We start from the raw sequence: 15604 nt of genomic DNA on the forward strand, positions 1-15604 counted from the left end.
CTTTATTTTTTCAATTCTTATTTCTTATTATTATCGAAATTACTTACAAACTAATTTGCCTTAAATATTAAACAATTCTCTATTAACTTGAAAAATATGAACTTGTTTGTTCAACAAAAAAGAACTCATAATCAAAAATGGACAAAGGTTCAGCAGGTTATCATGCTTATCCAAGTTCTTATTTCTATGAATTTATGTCTGTTTATTTTATTATACAATTCTAAACTTTTTTTTTTCAATTTTCATTTATTCTCAAAATTTTACTTTTTCAATCCTTATTTCTTATTATTATTAAAATTACTTACAAACTAATTGCTTTAAATATTCTCCATTAACTTGAAAAATATGAACTTGTTTGTTCAACAAAAAAGAACTCATAATCAAAAATGGATTTTATATCTCATTTTTAAATATTTATTTGTTAAGAGAACCATTCACTAAAAATTCTTTTATTATTTTAAAAATATTTTTCTAAGTAAAATTATTTGGTGTGATTGATTAACTTTTATACTTTGTTTGAATTAAGAATGAAATAGAGATGATAGAAATAGGAGCGATAGAATTAGGGATGAAATAAAATGAAAAATATATGTTGTTTGGATGGATAAAAATGAGAATAAATGGAGTTGGTAAATTTCATAATTTCTTATTCAAAGTAAACAAAAAGAGAGTAGAAAGAAATAAATAAATTATATAAAAATATATTTTATTATAATAAAAAGTTAATCTAATAATTTTTTCTTAATAAAATTATTTATTACTTTGAAAATATAAAATTAAACCTAAAAAATGAAAAAAGAGAGATCATTTCTCTCCCATTTCATTTCAATTTGGGGGAGAAGAGAAACGTTTTCTGGTTAGTTTTCTTGTAAGTTTCAGATAAATAACTTCTATCTTTCCTATGGTTTTTCAAACAAATGATAGAAAATTAGTATTTGGCTCCCTCTTATATATATTTCTTTACTTTATTTCTATCCAACAAATAAGAAGTTAGGAAAGTGGATGTAATGATAATATGATAGCTAATTAATAAAATATATAGAGTAAATCGATAAAAAAAAAAAAAGTGAAGAGTGTATGATAAAATTAATTCTATATTTTATTCTTGCATAACTACTTTTCGAAGCAAATAAAGAATGATATTTTTTGTTGTTTAGTGCTTTAACTTTTTGCAAATCATACTAACGGTATGTGAAGTTGAAAATAAATTTATACCATTCAGATGTTAATAATTGTAACTAAAATTTGGGCCTGACAAAACCTACGTTGAATAGAGTTTTCAATCTTTATTAAGCTCCACATTTAATCTTTAATTGTGTGTATCAACTCTCAAGTAAATTCTATTATTGGGTCCTTAGAGGACAACAAGCTGGTTGGAGTAGACATGGGACCATTAAAGGTAACGGGGATGTTGCATTCCATCTGGAGTTAAATATGACGAGCTGGGGAATTTGCTGTAGGGATGATTCGGGTTGCATCCTAAGGGCTCCAGATTTTTCTGAACTTCCCTCCATCATTAGAGAGTCTAAATATATACTCTCCCTTAATCCAAACTATTATGTAGAGCTTGTCAATGCCCTTCCCATGGTAGCAACATGATATATGCAAGCCTGAGAGTTTTTTTTTTATCAGATTTCGATGTGTATTTACAATTGCATCATTAATGAAATGAGTTGAGTTTTTTACTGTAAAAAAAAAAAAAAAGAGTAAATTCTATTCCATAAAAGATATTTATAGAGAAAAGACAAAATATTAAATAACCATAAGAATTAAGTTTAAAAACTTATATATAAATCATAGTTTAAATCTCTAGTGATAAAGGAGCGTTTATGTCTAGTGCTCAACTGGACACCAAACACAATTGCTTTCTGATACTCATAAAAAGACTTATGAAATTAAAATAAAATTACAAATATCAATTTATTTTTTGTCGAGTAATGATTTTTCATTAAAGAAACATAGGCAACTACATCATGCGATCACTAAACGTAGGAGATTTTATTATCATTGACATCCATTAATATTCGAGTTTTTTTTATTCGTAAAAATAAAAATAATATTAGAAAATTTAAAACACCAACACATCATGCTCAAAGAAGAGTTAAACCCCTTAATATATATTCAAATATAATTCTTGTACAGTGAAATACACATTATTTAATATGATAAATAATTTTTTGTCTCAAAAAATAATTGTACAATTTATTACATTAACTTGACAGATATCTTTTGAATTTAGTGTAATAAAATAAAATTTAAAACAAGTTTAATATTCTCATAATGCCACAAATCATATTTCTTCCCAACCCAAGAAGGTTCATAGTTCCGACAAGATTTATCGCAATAATGCTTTTAAAAACAGGAAATTGGAAGAGGTAGAGTCAAAACGTACTCATTGAATTTCATTGAGTGAAATATATCATCACCAAGGAGTTGGGTAATGGCCTAATGGGTATGATGTTGTGCACAAAAGACAACGAATGTGATAATACCTCTGAACAAGTTGCTACAAAGCAAACACAATCATTGGGAAAAAAATGTGGAATTGTGGATCCAAAAACAATAAACAAAGGAAGAACAGAGTAGACGCTCGAGTGCTAGTGTATTAAACAATGTTTGCTGAATTGCTGCTGAGAAAAACCACACCACACCAAGTTTATAACCACAGTTGGGGCGTACCTTACCTAAGGTAACCATGAGCTCAAATGATGAAGAATCACAGCAAAACCCTAATGTACGTTAATTCCAACAAAACCAAGCCTAGATATTAATGTGCTGCTTATTTAATGGGCTAATAGTTGGATAAATAGTTGAAGACTGATTATTTAACCATAACTTGTTAACTTGTTGCGACCAAAAAAACCATAAATAGTTGAGGGAAATTAATTAAAGCAAAATAAACTGAATTGAGGGCTTTGAACGCCAAGAATGGTCTTAGTATGCTGGTTCGATGGGATTATGAATCTTGAGTTAGTCCTACAACATTTAGTTAGTGAAAAAATAAAATATGGAGATGACCAAGTTAAGCGATAAGGATAAATGCTGATTTGAATAGTTATTCAAATAAAAAATAAGCACTTGCAACTAAGAACAAGTCGTGGTGAGTCAAGGGATGTTTTTGAAGATTCACTTCCTCAAAAGTCAAAGTAAACTTATCATTATTGTGATCAGTTGATGATATAGTCAATAAATTAACAAAGTAATGGAAAAAAAAAAAAGAAAAAACAAAGCAATGGATTTTGAGTTGAACAATTGAATTTAAATTTGATTTTGGGTGAATTTTTTTTTTCATACTTTTTGTGTTGGATTAAAAAATTGAATTTTTTTACTAATTTTCTTTTATTATAAAAATATTTAAGCATAAATTAATTTATTCCAAAATTAATTTTGTAAAATAAATTTTATGTAAAATATTTTTTTTTTCAATTTCTTACCCCAAACTCACATATGCTGAGAAATTAATTATAATCAAAAATTGATTTTGAGTTGAAAATAAATTTAGATAACTTTTGTGTTTTTTTAAAGGTAAACAACTTTTCTGTTGAATTAAAAAAATTGTATTGAATTTCATTACTAACTTTCTAAATAAAAATATTTAAACATAAATCATTTCACTTTAAAATCAATCTTAACTAAAATTAATATTATAAATGCTCACTCAAACAATTCAATCAAAAAAATAAAACAGGCTATTCTAGTTGAGCACGATTTAGAAAATGTTTGTCAAGAAGAATTTTATGAGAAACTTTCTACAACAGGCTATACCAATATATGATTCCAATTCATATTTGTACGCACATTTTATTTTAAGCAAACGCTAAAACAGAAGAAGCAGCATAACACAGCAGCTATAAGAAGTGGGTATATCCTGGAAATATAAATTGAAGTTTATAAAAAAAAATATCAGTTCAAAAATTATGAACACGCGTGTATAAATCAATATATATATATATATGCATATATATATATATATATATATATATATATATATATATATATATATATATATATATATATATATATATCATGCATTGTTACGTGATTTAGTTATTTAAATTTAATTCTTTTAAAGTGGGGAGATGGGTAAAGTATTTACCACTATTTTTTTTCACCATGAAGAAAGTAAAAAGAACACAGCACAAACCGAAACTAATGCCCATGCCTTGGCATCTGCTACAAAGCACTACGTAACTGTGAAGAACACCTATCCCAAACAGTAAATTATTTACCACTAAAGAAAGCATTTTTTAAATGTATCCCACATTTTTTTTGGTAATTAATGTAACCCACATTAAATCAACGGTGAATAAACCCTTTTTTTTTTTACTTTATATGTATAAGAAGTTAAAGGAGTTAAATCCTTATTATATATAAGAAGATCAAAATCAGAGGTGCCAAAAATCTTGCTTAGTTACATGTTCTGAAAATCGGATACTATAATGTACCGTTTAGTTATCACAATGATTTTTTATATCCATAAAAGAATCAAAGTTTTAAAAAAAAAATCAAAGTTGAATATCAAAAAATTTATAATAATTCACTTATACTATACAATTGATTGATTGAAGTACTAGACCCCTTAAGAATTGTCACAACGATTAAAAGCAATAAATAATAATTTTTTTAAAATTGTCTAAAAAATACTTTTAAAAATTAACCAATCTAATAATGGTTGTACTTTTTATAAAACAAATAAACAGTTCATTTTTTTAATTTCGTAACAAAGTTCAATTTTTTTATTATAAATTCCAGTGATAAGCCTCACTCGATCCTACGGATTGCAATTTTGCCTAGAGACATCAATGTGCAATATTTTAAAAAGTGTCGTGGCTTTGTCACTTGTGACCAAATTTAGAGAAATTTTATAAACTAGTTACGTAATACTTGGGTCGTAACAGTGGTTTAATAATTATTTGCTGATTTATGGATGATTTTATCATGTTGTAATCTTTTTATTTTCTTTCAAGTCATTATATCTAGTTGTCCGCTACTGTGACTCAATTTAATGTTGCAATGTAACATAAGTGTAATATGACTTTTTGAAAGGAATATCCTCTTCTTCTTTTTGGGAACTGGGAAGGACCTTTTGAAAGAAATATCTTTGATCCTACCATTAAAAGACACATGAATTTGACATGATAAATACAATAAATTTGATGAAAACTGTATATGATAAATACAACGCATGATTCCCGCGAAATTCATGTTTAATTATTTACCGTTTTTATTTATTTATCCACTAAAATATCTACACATATTTTTGTGTGTAGTTCATACTGAATATATTCGTACTCATCAAAACAATTATGTTTTGAAAAATATTAACAAACCATTGTTCTTGTATAAATTTTACGTGGATTCTGTTAAGTGAGTTAAATTCAAATAAGGCTTACATAAATATTATTTAATTATAAATATTATAGACAAATGCATTGTTAATGACAATTTTTTATATAACCTTTTTTATAAATAAATATGCAAATAAATGTTTTCTATAATTTGACAAAAGTAAAACAAAATAATCAACATATATATGTGACAAAAAGTAAAATTTTCTATAAAGTTAAAGGTAATTAATTTGAATAAAGACTTATGAAAAATTAACATAAAAAATAAAATATTAATAATTTAATATTTTTATAAAGATAAAAAAATATTAAATAATGATAAATTTAATAAAGAAAAATGAGAATATATCATAATATATTATCATATTTAAGAATTGATATTGATATTTTATAATACAAATATATGCCTAAGTGAATATTATTTTAGAGAAAAAATTTGTTTTTAGTCCTTTTATTTTCATTTTTTTTAGTCTCTAAAATTTCATATTAATCAATTTAAATCATGGTTGACAAAACCAACTCGAAAGTTAGTTGGAAGCTGAAAAATTAACTTATTAAATTATAAGTGTAAGGTAAAATTAGTTGTTGAAGTAACTAAAAAAGTTTAAAATGACACATAATAATATCATGATTTATTTAGAAAAGATAACAAGAAAATGAATAAATATATCGAGGATAAAAATAAAAGAAAATATAAAAAAATAGAAAGTAGAAGCTAGCATTTCAAAAACAATCTGAAAAAAATTTGTTTATCGAACAATCAAATGAATTTTTTTATTATTAAAAAAAGTTAAAACTTAGTTAAAATATCCTATTGAACATAATTTTAGCCTCAATACTTTATTAAAAATATGTTTTTAGTCTCTCTCAATAAATGACATTAATTTTCTTTATTAGAATTGATTGTGAGGATTTTTAAAAAATTCATTACAATGACATGATTTTTTTTTAAAAAAAAGTTATTAGCATGTGTCCCTCAATATTTTGAACCATAATTTTCAACGACTTCATTCCTATCTTTGTTTTAACCTTCATTCTTCAACAGTTTGTGTTGCAAGTATATGAATTCACATAATTTCTCATCAATGTCTATATGTAGGAGTTGTGGTTTGAAATCGATAGCTTCTTTCTTACAAGTAATGGTTATCAAACCCTCGAGTTAACTCGTTAACTCTTACGAGTTTATCCGTCCACTTATACTCTACGAGTGATTCGTGAGTAAACTCTTTTTTTAGTACACTCTGGGTAAACTCTATAAACTCTAAGTAAACTCGATAGACTCTCAAATTTACCATTGAGTCAACGAGCTAGCAAGTTAAAAAGATTAGATCAAATTGTAAGTCATTTTTTATTATTTTCTGTCTATTTAACATTCAACATACCTTCATTTAACGTGTTATTCTTAAATATAAAATTCTCACATTCAATAATATCAAATCATTGTTCTGTAATAACATCAAGCATTCGATGAGAATGATCTACTACTACTCTAATCTCTACAAGTTATTATCTAGTAGTGATGTATTATTACTAAACTTGATTATTTAAATATTCTGAACTTTATGATTTATTGTTTTACTTTATTGTATTGTTGAAATATTTAATTAGTATGTTATTTATAGATATTTTGTTATTATTTTTACATAAAGTAGACTTTTATGAATATATGAGTTGAGTCTACGAGTTGAGTCTATAAAATTATTACAAGTCTGCATAAACTCTCAAATTTAATAACTTATTACAACTAAGACGAAAGAAATGTGTGTATGAAAAAAATATTGTTATTAAAAGTGAGAACCAACAATAACTCATTTCTCAAAAATCAACATCATTCCTGAAAAATATGTGCGAAGAGACTAAAACTCATTTTTAATAATATATAGAGATTAAATTAGACAATATGAAACTTCAAGAATTAAAAAAAAAACTAAAAACATATTTATCCCATTATTTTATAAAGCAAATTCATGAGTACAATAATAATATATATGTGATTAAATATAACATTTGTGCGTGTAACTACGGTATTTCTCAACTGCACTTATTATGGGGATTAATTCCTTTTAACATATATATCATCTTCTAACAAGATTTCTCTGATACGCAGAGCAAAAAAATAAATTATAATTAAAATGACCGGATTTAGCCACTTGTAATTTGTATCGGAATCAATAGTTAGAATTAAACTTTGACTATGTACAATACTCATCTTCTACTTCTGCAGTTCTGCTCAATAATAAAAGTCAAGTTGTCATCGAAGACATCATATTCATACGTGGAGGATGAGGATTCTCTGCTGTTAGAGGGAGAATAAAACTTGAATCTCAACCTTTAATTTTATTTTTCAACCTATATAAAATTAATAAATAAAATTTCAGCTAGTAGAATGATTATGTGTTGTTTAGCACCAGTCTGACAATCAAATTCAAGAGCAACTTAAGTGCGTACAGAATAAATAGCGCTTGATCTGTTCTTTTTGTTGAGTCTCTTCTCTTCATGTCATTTCATATTTTTGTGTTAATAATAAAACGTGTTTTGTAAATTGTAATTGCATGTGCTGCCGTGCTGGCACTGTTATCTTCTACTTTAATCAGATTTAGACCTTGTTTTAAAAATATAAAACAGATTACAAGAAGGCTGAAGCATTATATGATTAAATATAAATATAAGGATAATATATAAAAATATAATTTAATTCACCTCTAATATTTTTTCGTTAATTTTTTGTAGATGATAATTTTCACATACTATTTTATCTATGTATTTTTTTTATTATGGAACATATATTTTATGAGTTTTTGTCAAATTAAATTAATATTTTTACTATTAATTATATTAAATATTTACAAATTATTATTAAAATGATTTTTATCTAACATGATGCACATGAATGATCCTTTATTATGTGATAAGATGGGAGGAAAAAGGCAATAGGTGCGTATATTTTCAAAATCCTTCTAGACGAATATTTGAAGATGATGTCAAGGAGATAGTCAGACACTCATCATAAATATATAAATAAGTCATCTAAATAACAAACTAAAACAATATTTAAGTTTTTAAGAATAATATATATTCTGTCAAAAAAAAGTATAATATATACACACACGTAATAGGTATGTAATTATGTATATATGCACCTGAGCCTGTATATATGCGAGACTTTTAACTAACTCGAATTAGAATGGTTTTTAAAATTAAAATTCAAAATTGTCTCGATTCAATAAGGAATTATTTCGTTTAATTTTTTAACTTCTTGAATACCCTTTTTTAAAATTCAATTTGTATGATATGCTTTAAATTGAATTAATTCATATATACCTCAGCACCCTAGAATTAGACCTGTCATTGAAGTGTGACGAATATCCAAGACAAATTATTTCCACTCTCTATTTTTTGTTTGTATATTTAGTTTATAGTTAAAATTGTTACAACGGCATTTCAATACAGATTTAATGGATAAAAATTAGTGTTTCAATCCTTTTTGACAAAATTACTTTTGTCTCAAAAATCATTTTGGACCAAATTTTCAAATGTGCAATTAAATACTTGACAAATTTCCATCCTACCGTTGATCTGTTATTTCTTTCTTTCCCTCTATAGATCCAAATGTGTTGCCTCACTTTGGAACCAAGACTTGTAGGTTTTTTATTTGCTTTACCAAGACTTGTTGTAGGTTTGAGCCTTAGTGTGACCCATCAATTGCATATTAAATATGAAGCTTAAAAAAACTGTAAACCATAAATGCATTTTAGCAAGTGGTAAGGAGTTAGGACCACATAATGAAAAATGGTAAGTCTATCCATTTGAATAGTGTGATGAGTCAGCAAAGAACATGATCCAACATTGACTTGTACAACCTCAGCCATGTTTCGCCATTCACATGTATCCGTATATTACATTTTCATTTTTGATACACACTCTAGTCTAGTGTCATTATTCATGTGTTCTATAAAAAGACACTCCCCATATCATTCTCCTTAAGCCTTATCCACCCTCAATCTCTTCCTTCCCAACAGTTCCACACGTTTTCTTTACTCCTCAAGCCCTTCAGTGCCATTTTTTTCTAGAAAAAAACTGTTTCCAGTTTTATTCAATCCACAACTGAAAACAGAGGACTCTGTTTTTGTGCTGAGAAAACAAAAAAATGGCTTCCCTTTATGATGTGCTTGGTATTTCAGTGGGTGCAAGCTGCATCGAAATAAAGGCTGCTTACAGAAAGCTGGCAAGAACATACCATCCTGATGTTGTGGCCATGAATCAGAAGGAAAGCTCAGCGAACCAATTTATGATGATCCATTCAGCTTACTCAACTTTATCTGACCCAGAGAAGCGAGCTCAATATGACAGAGAAATCTATAGATACAGAAGATCAGCAAATATGGAAGCAAGAAATCAGACATTTTCCTATGCTGGAAGTGCAAGGAAATGGGAAACAGACCAATGTTGGTAGCAGATCGTGTAATCATGTTACTCATGTACATTATTATTATTAACCATTTTGTTCTTTTTTTTCTTCTTTTCTTTTAAGTTTTTGTTATGTCATTCATTTATGTTATCCTTCTTCACAATATTATCCTAGACTGTATAGTTCCACCATACTTACTGGATCTCCTGATTCAAGCTTCATGTGATTTTATGCCACGCTGATTTGATCCGAGACACCCCTGTTGTTACTTATTCAAACTCTATAGTCTATAGCATCTATTTTAGTTTGTGTTTTCCATCAAAATACAAACAGGTATTTTGTCAACACTCAAAATTGGTTGCCTACGTGACAAAGAAGTGAAGAATAATACTTACAAACTTAGAAAAATACCTTTAGGAAAGAAAAGAGCTTTTTGAAATGGGATAAAAAGAATACGTAAAAACACTTTGCTCATTCATCCTGATTGTATGTGAAGGTACTGTACATAATTTGTGAACTTTTCTTTTTCTAATTTTACAGCTATCCACGATGGTTTGTACAGTAGAGCACAAGAAAAAACTTTTACAAAAAGGTGATTTGTTTGTATTTGTAATTAGCTTCTCTCAACAGAGTACGGGATGCGAGTGCAATTTTCCTTTATTCTTTTTAGGTAACAAAGGAGGAAAGAAAAAAGATAAAAGGAAATGAGTTTTGTTTAAGTTTTTCCTAAAATTACATTTGAGGATTAATTTAACAATTATAGTAAAAAAAAAGATCCATCATAGACCACAGAAAGACGTTAATATAATAACATTGTGGTGTATTAGTAAAAGAAAGATACTCTCTATGTATCTATATGTTTTATAGATAAATATATAAAAATAAATGAGAAGTTAAAAAAAGAGAGAGAATAAAATAGAGACTAGAATGAGATATTACTTTTATGATCCCTATAAATTATAGAAAAAGCTCTTGCTACCTACACCACCAAATTTTGCTATGTACACCCCCACACTCCCTTTTTACCTCCCAATCATCCATTATATCCTTTTCCCTTAAAGATGTATACCTCTTTTTCTTTTGAGAAATGTATTTATGGAATTAAATATTCCTATTCCAGAAATATATTTTCAAAACTATAATTTATAATTTCAAAGATACACTTCTCAAATGGTATACATTATTCCATAAAGACATTTCTAGTAATAACAAATCACACCTCAATCAAAGTACTTAAGAGTTGTTCAAGGTTAAGGCTTAAATCGTTGACATAGATTTGGATTAGAAAATGAATGAATGCACTTAAAGGGAAAAAAATATTGTCAAAAGTTTTGCTTTACAATTAAGGTGTATAATAAATGAAGTTACTTATTAACATACCTTGAAACATAGTGCTACATGAAGTAAAATATAAAATATTATGTTATTGATGAAAACACATGATTATATAAAGAATATATAGTGAAGATGGTTTAAAAAATAATAAAAATAGAAAGAAAATAAGATTTTAGATAGGATTTAAAGAACTCCAATTATAGGATAAAAATAAGACTAACAAATATGAGTATAAGATAAACATCTATCTTGTCAATGATTTTTTTTGTATTTCTCGTCAATAATCTTAATTCTTAAGTGATATTTTAATAAAAAAAACATATACATATTCTAGAAGTATATCTCTAGAACTATAAATTATAGTTCTGAAGATATATTTTTGGAATAGGTATATTTAATTTCGGAAATATTTTCAGAAAGCAAAAGGGTTGTCCATCTTTAAGGGAAAAGGGTATAATGGGTAGTTGGGAGGTTGGGGATACGGGGGTGTTGTTAGCAAGAAAAGGATTGTAAATAGTAAGAGCTATAGAAAAATAACGGTGGTTTTGGTTCGGCCTAGTTAAGTTAAGCCGAGCCCGTACGAAGTTCAAGTTCTATTTCGGTCCAATACAACAATTCCTAGGAAGGGCTAGGCTTGCCCAACTTCCTTTCTCTCACGCATCTTTTTCAGCTATCAGATTCAGAAAGCGATTCTTTCCTATTACAACAGAACCATGAAAATGCTGGCAACAGGAGGAAGAACTCCCTTCTCAGCAAAAATTTTGGTAGTATATTTCAATTCTTTGGTTTTTCAAGTTTATAGTTTATTTCGAGCATTGATATAATATACTTTTTTGTTTTCCATTTTAATTAAGATATAAATTCTATTTTTTTTATTAAAGTTTTAGTCCTTTATATTTTCTCTTGGGATATTACTATTTTTTATTTTTCCAGTAATTTATTTATTATGGTATAGATTCTTCATTAATTAAGATTTTAAAAATAAACACTGAGATCGAAACTTTAATAAGTACAATTAAGAATTCAGATTTTATTTAAATTGATGAAAAAATTAAATAATGACAAAATAAATAATTCATAAACTTTACACCAAGATTATTAAATATAGCAACACTATACCTAACTAGAGCTGAAATGAACTAGAAATTTATGCCACACTATAACTGTGTTCAAATCAAAATGATTAAGCCAATTTTTTCATAAATATAAATCAGCACTTGCTATCATATGCATAGGAAGACATAAGATTTGGAATTTGGGAAAGGTAAGAATTTAATGAAAGTTTTTTTTAATATATATAAATTCATTAGGATAAAATGATAACGACACACACAGCTGTACAATTTTATTTTCAAGTGAGTGGGGCGTGCTCAGTGCTCACCACGTCCAGGCCCAGCCACATGAAAGTAGGCCCGTCCCTGCCTCATCGTACAAAATTTTCTGAAAATTAAAATTAGGGTAAGCTCTGCTACAAAATTTTCCTTACGTAACTCGTACAACATATACTTTTAAGTCATCATCATTTCTTTTTATTCTCTCACTCTTTTCTTTTCTTACATTATTTACTATTAATGATGTTTATTTCTCAACGTTATATTAGTCGTTCATATAACCAGGGTTACTCTCTTGCAGTTGTCGATGGACTATCCTAATGATTATCTATCCTTATTCATATTGTGATTGCGAAATTAACTTCTTTTTTTTAAAAAAAAACTTCAACTTCATGTGTGAGTGTAGCAGATGTGTCTGACAAACACACGTAAACCTGAGCAGGATCCCTTTGTTTTTTATTCAATAATGATATATGAATACTTGTGTAGTATACTGTTCCTTTTTCCGTCTCTTTATCTTTATGAGGCAGACAAAAATACCTAGAAGAATGGTGAATATGATTTCGGGCCATTCTCTCCATCTTTGAGTAGGGATAATGGTTTAAATAACTACTATATTTAATTATATTGATTTTACAATTATACCGACAAGAGAAGCTATTTCAATCGTTAATTATAAATTTCAGAATTTCACTATAAGGTAGTGAAAATAGCATACATATATAATTCTTATAAGTTATCACCAGCCTTAGCTAGTTGTTTACCAATTGTCTTGGAAGTTGGGATATGACCCACTTTCAGGTGTTAACATTCACTATGCATGCTAAAAAAAATAGGATATTGTTTCCATCACATGTATGTTTGATAATAACTTACACACGGCTAAATAAAACGGAGTGAAGGCCTTCGCATATATATATATATATATATATTCCTTTTTGTTTTTTTAGAAACAAACAATATTTTATTGATGATTAATAGTGTTTTTTAGAATGCGTTAGAATCATGTTAAATGGGAAAAATACATTTTATAACGTTTTGTAATGTTATGGATACGAATTTATATATATAATGTATATCATTTTATTTTTTCAAATTTAATAGATTTTTATTATAGAAGGTTTAACGTATTAATAAGTTTAGTAAATTATTATTAACAATTTTTTTAATATAATTTAATTTAAAATTTGAAAAAAAATATTTAAGTAAAAATCACAAAAATTGAATCGAATTAAATTGTAAAATATTGATTTAGTTTAATTTAAATTTTATTTTAAATAAAAAAATAAACCAAATCACATATTTTTTTAATTCGGTTTGAGTGAATTTTTAATAAATAAGAAAAACCTATTCAAAACTAATATACTAGTTCGAGTCCTTCAATAAACATATTCAAGTCTAAATCAAGTGCGGGCTAGACATTAATAAACAAAGCAATAATTGTCATTATAAAATTATTATTTTTTAATTAACTCATTAAAATTTGTTTTACTATATTCACTCTCCTTTTTTACTAAGTACATCCCCTTTATTTTTTTATTTTATTTTTTTATCATGAATGCTCTCTATACTAAAAATACTCTTATATCACTATTCCAGAAATTATATTCTAGAATGATGTTAAATTTTTGTATTTAGAAATGTACTTTATGGAATACAAATCTAAACATCATTCCAAAAAATAATTTTCAAAATACAAAACAATAAGTTCCAAAAAATACTTTCCTGAATACTATTTAAACTTTTGTATGGAACAAAGGACTCAGCAAAACTACCAGTTTATATGGCTTTCAGAAGCACAAGGGACAAATAAAAGCTAAAAACACAAGTTCACTTACTGGATCTATGTATATCGGATGCACCGGAACTTGTTCATGGTTGAAAAATATGGCTTCAGCAACTACGGGTTCTACACAATCAAAACACAAAGACCAAAGAAACTTAAACAGACTTCAAACTATAAAAAAATCTCAATAGGACATAGCATGAGTTAAAGATAAAGCAGACCACAAACTCTGAGTCTTGAATGTGTTCCCTTTTGGCCTCTAAAGCAATTACATCAAATAAGAGTTAGCGGCGAAATAAACAAAAACTCTGCAATAATACTTTAACAACACATTCTTTGACATAAATAAAATGGAATTATCAAAACCAAAAAGCACTGAAGTATCTATCTAACTTCTGAGTGGATTAGGCAGCAAAAAACAGACAACAAATGACATTTGATTTCCTTAGTATGACAGAACCATCTAACCACAGTACAGTGAAGCAAAAAAAATCCCATAAATAATTTACTTTCACAAAAACTACTAAATAGTCACAGAAGCTGAGAAAATTGTCACAGAAATCAACAAAAAAAAAAAGACACACATATACACGCTGAGACATATATATAGTAGGTCTATAGTTGATGAGTCGGATGATGTTAAGCTAATGGAGCGTTTGGTAAGAAACAATTTTTAGTTTTTTGAGAATCTAGATTGAGAATCTTTATTTTTCATATTTGGTACCTATTTTAAAAAATAAGATTTATGAGAAATAAGGTTTTCTAGGAATATTTTTTGAGGGGTTTACATGAAAACTTTATTGTGAGGATGTGAAAATCTTAGCTTCTCAAGTCAAAATTTTCTTTTACTACAAGGGACTATTTGATAGCCTAAATTTTTTTACATACTTTGAAATCATTTATAGGAATCGTGATTAGTAGGAAAAATTATGATTCTTGAAAATGTGTGAAATATATTTGGTTAGTTTTAATATATTTCTTAGGAAATAAAGATTCTTGGTTACATTATCATTTTTTTTGTGTATATGAGATCTTTTTATGAATATATCCTTCGTTAAAAAATACATCATTGAATAATCTCCTCCATAACTTTGACTTTTTTATTATTTTTTTGGCTTTGTATTCTTAGAATCATATTATAGAAACCAATGATTGAGTTCTATAGTTAAAATTGATATGACAATAGAAAAATAAACCCAAATAATTTATATCATGTAATGTTTATAAGGATAATGGTAAATATAAAAATTTTGGAAAATGAGAAACACTTGAAAATGTAGAAATATATAAAAAAAAAAATACACTACAATAGCAGTGGAGACCAAAACTTTTGAATAAATAACAATCTTATTTGTAATTATAAAAAATAATAATGTAGTCATTTTGCGTGATTAAA

The 15604-nt window shown here is 26.8% G+C and overlaps 1 protein-coding gene across 1 annotated transcript; it reads left to right on the top strand.

Moving 5' to 3' along the window:
• The first annotated feature begins 9236 nt into the window (after positions 1-9236).
• Positions 9237-10010, top strand: LOC114374847 (chaperone protein dnaJ 11, chloroplastic-like). Its single transcript, XM_028332553.1, has one exon. It carries the CDS (start codon positions 9496-9498, stop codon positions 9799-9801), a length of 306 nt encoding a protein of 101 aa, XP_028188354.1. The 5' UTR covers positions 9237-9495; the 3' UTR covers positions 9802-10010.
• Positions 10011-15604: the final 5594 nt, after the last annotated feature.

This window comes from Glycine soja, chromosome 11, assembly GCF_004193775.1.
Source record: "Glycine soja cultivar W05 chromosome 11, ASM419377v2, whole genome shotgun sequence".
NCBI lineage: Eukaryota > Viridiplantae > Streptophyta > Magnoliopsida > Fabales > Fabaceae > Glycine > Glycine soja.

What these genes read in the sequence shown, in the direction of transcription:
- LOC114374847 (XM_028332553.1), top strand. Translation starts at nt 9,496, where the DNA reads ATGGCTTCCCTTTATGATGTGCTTGGTATTTCAGTGGGTGCAAGCTGC.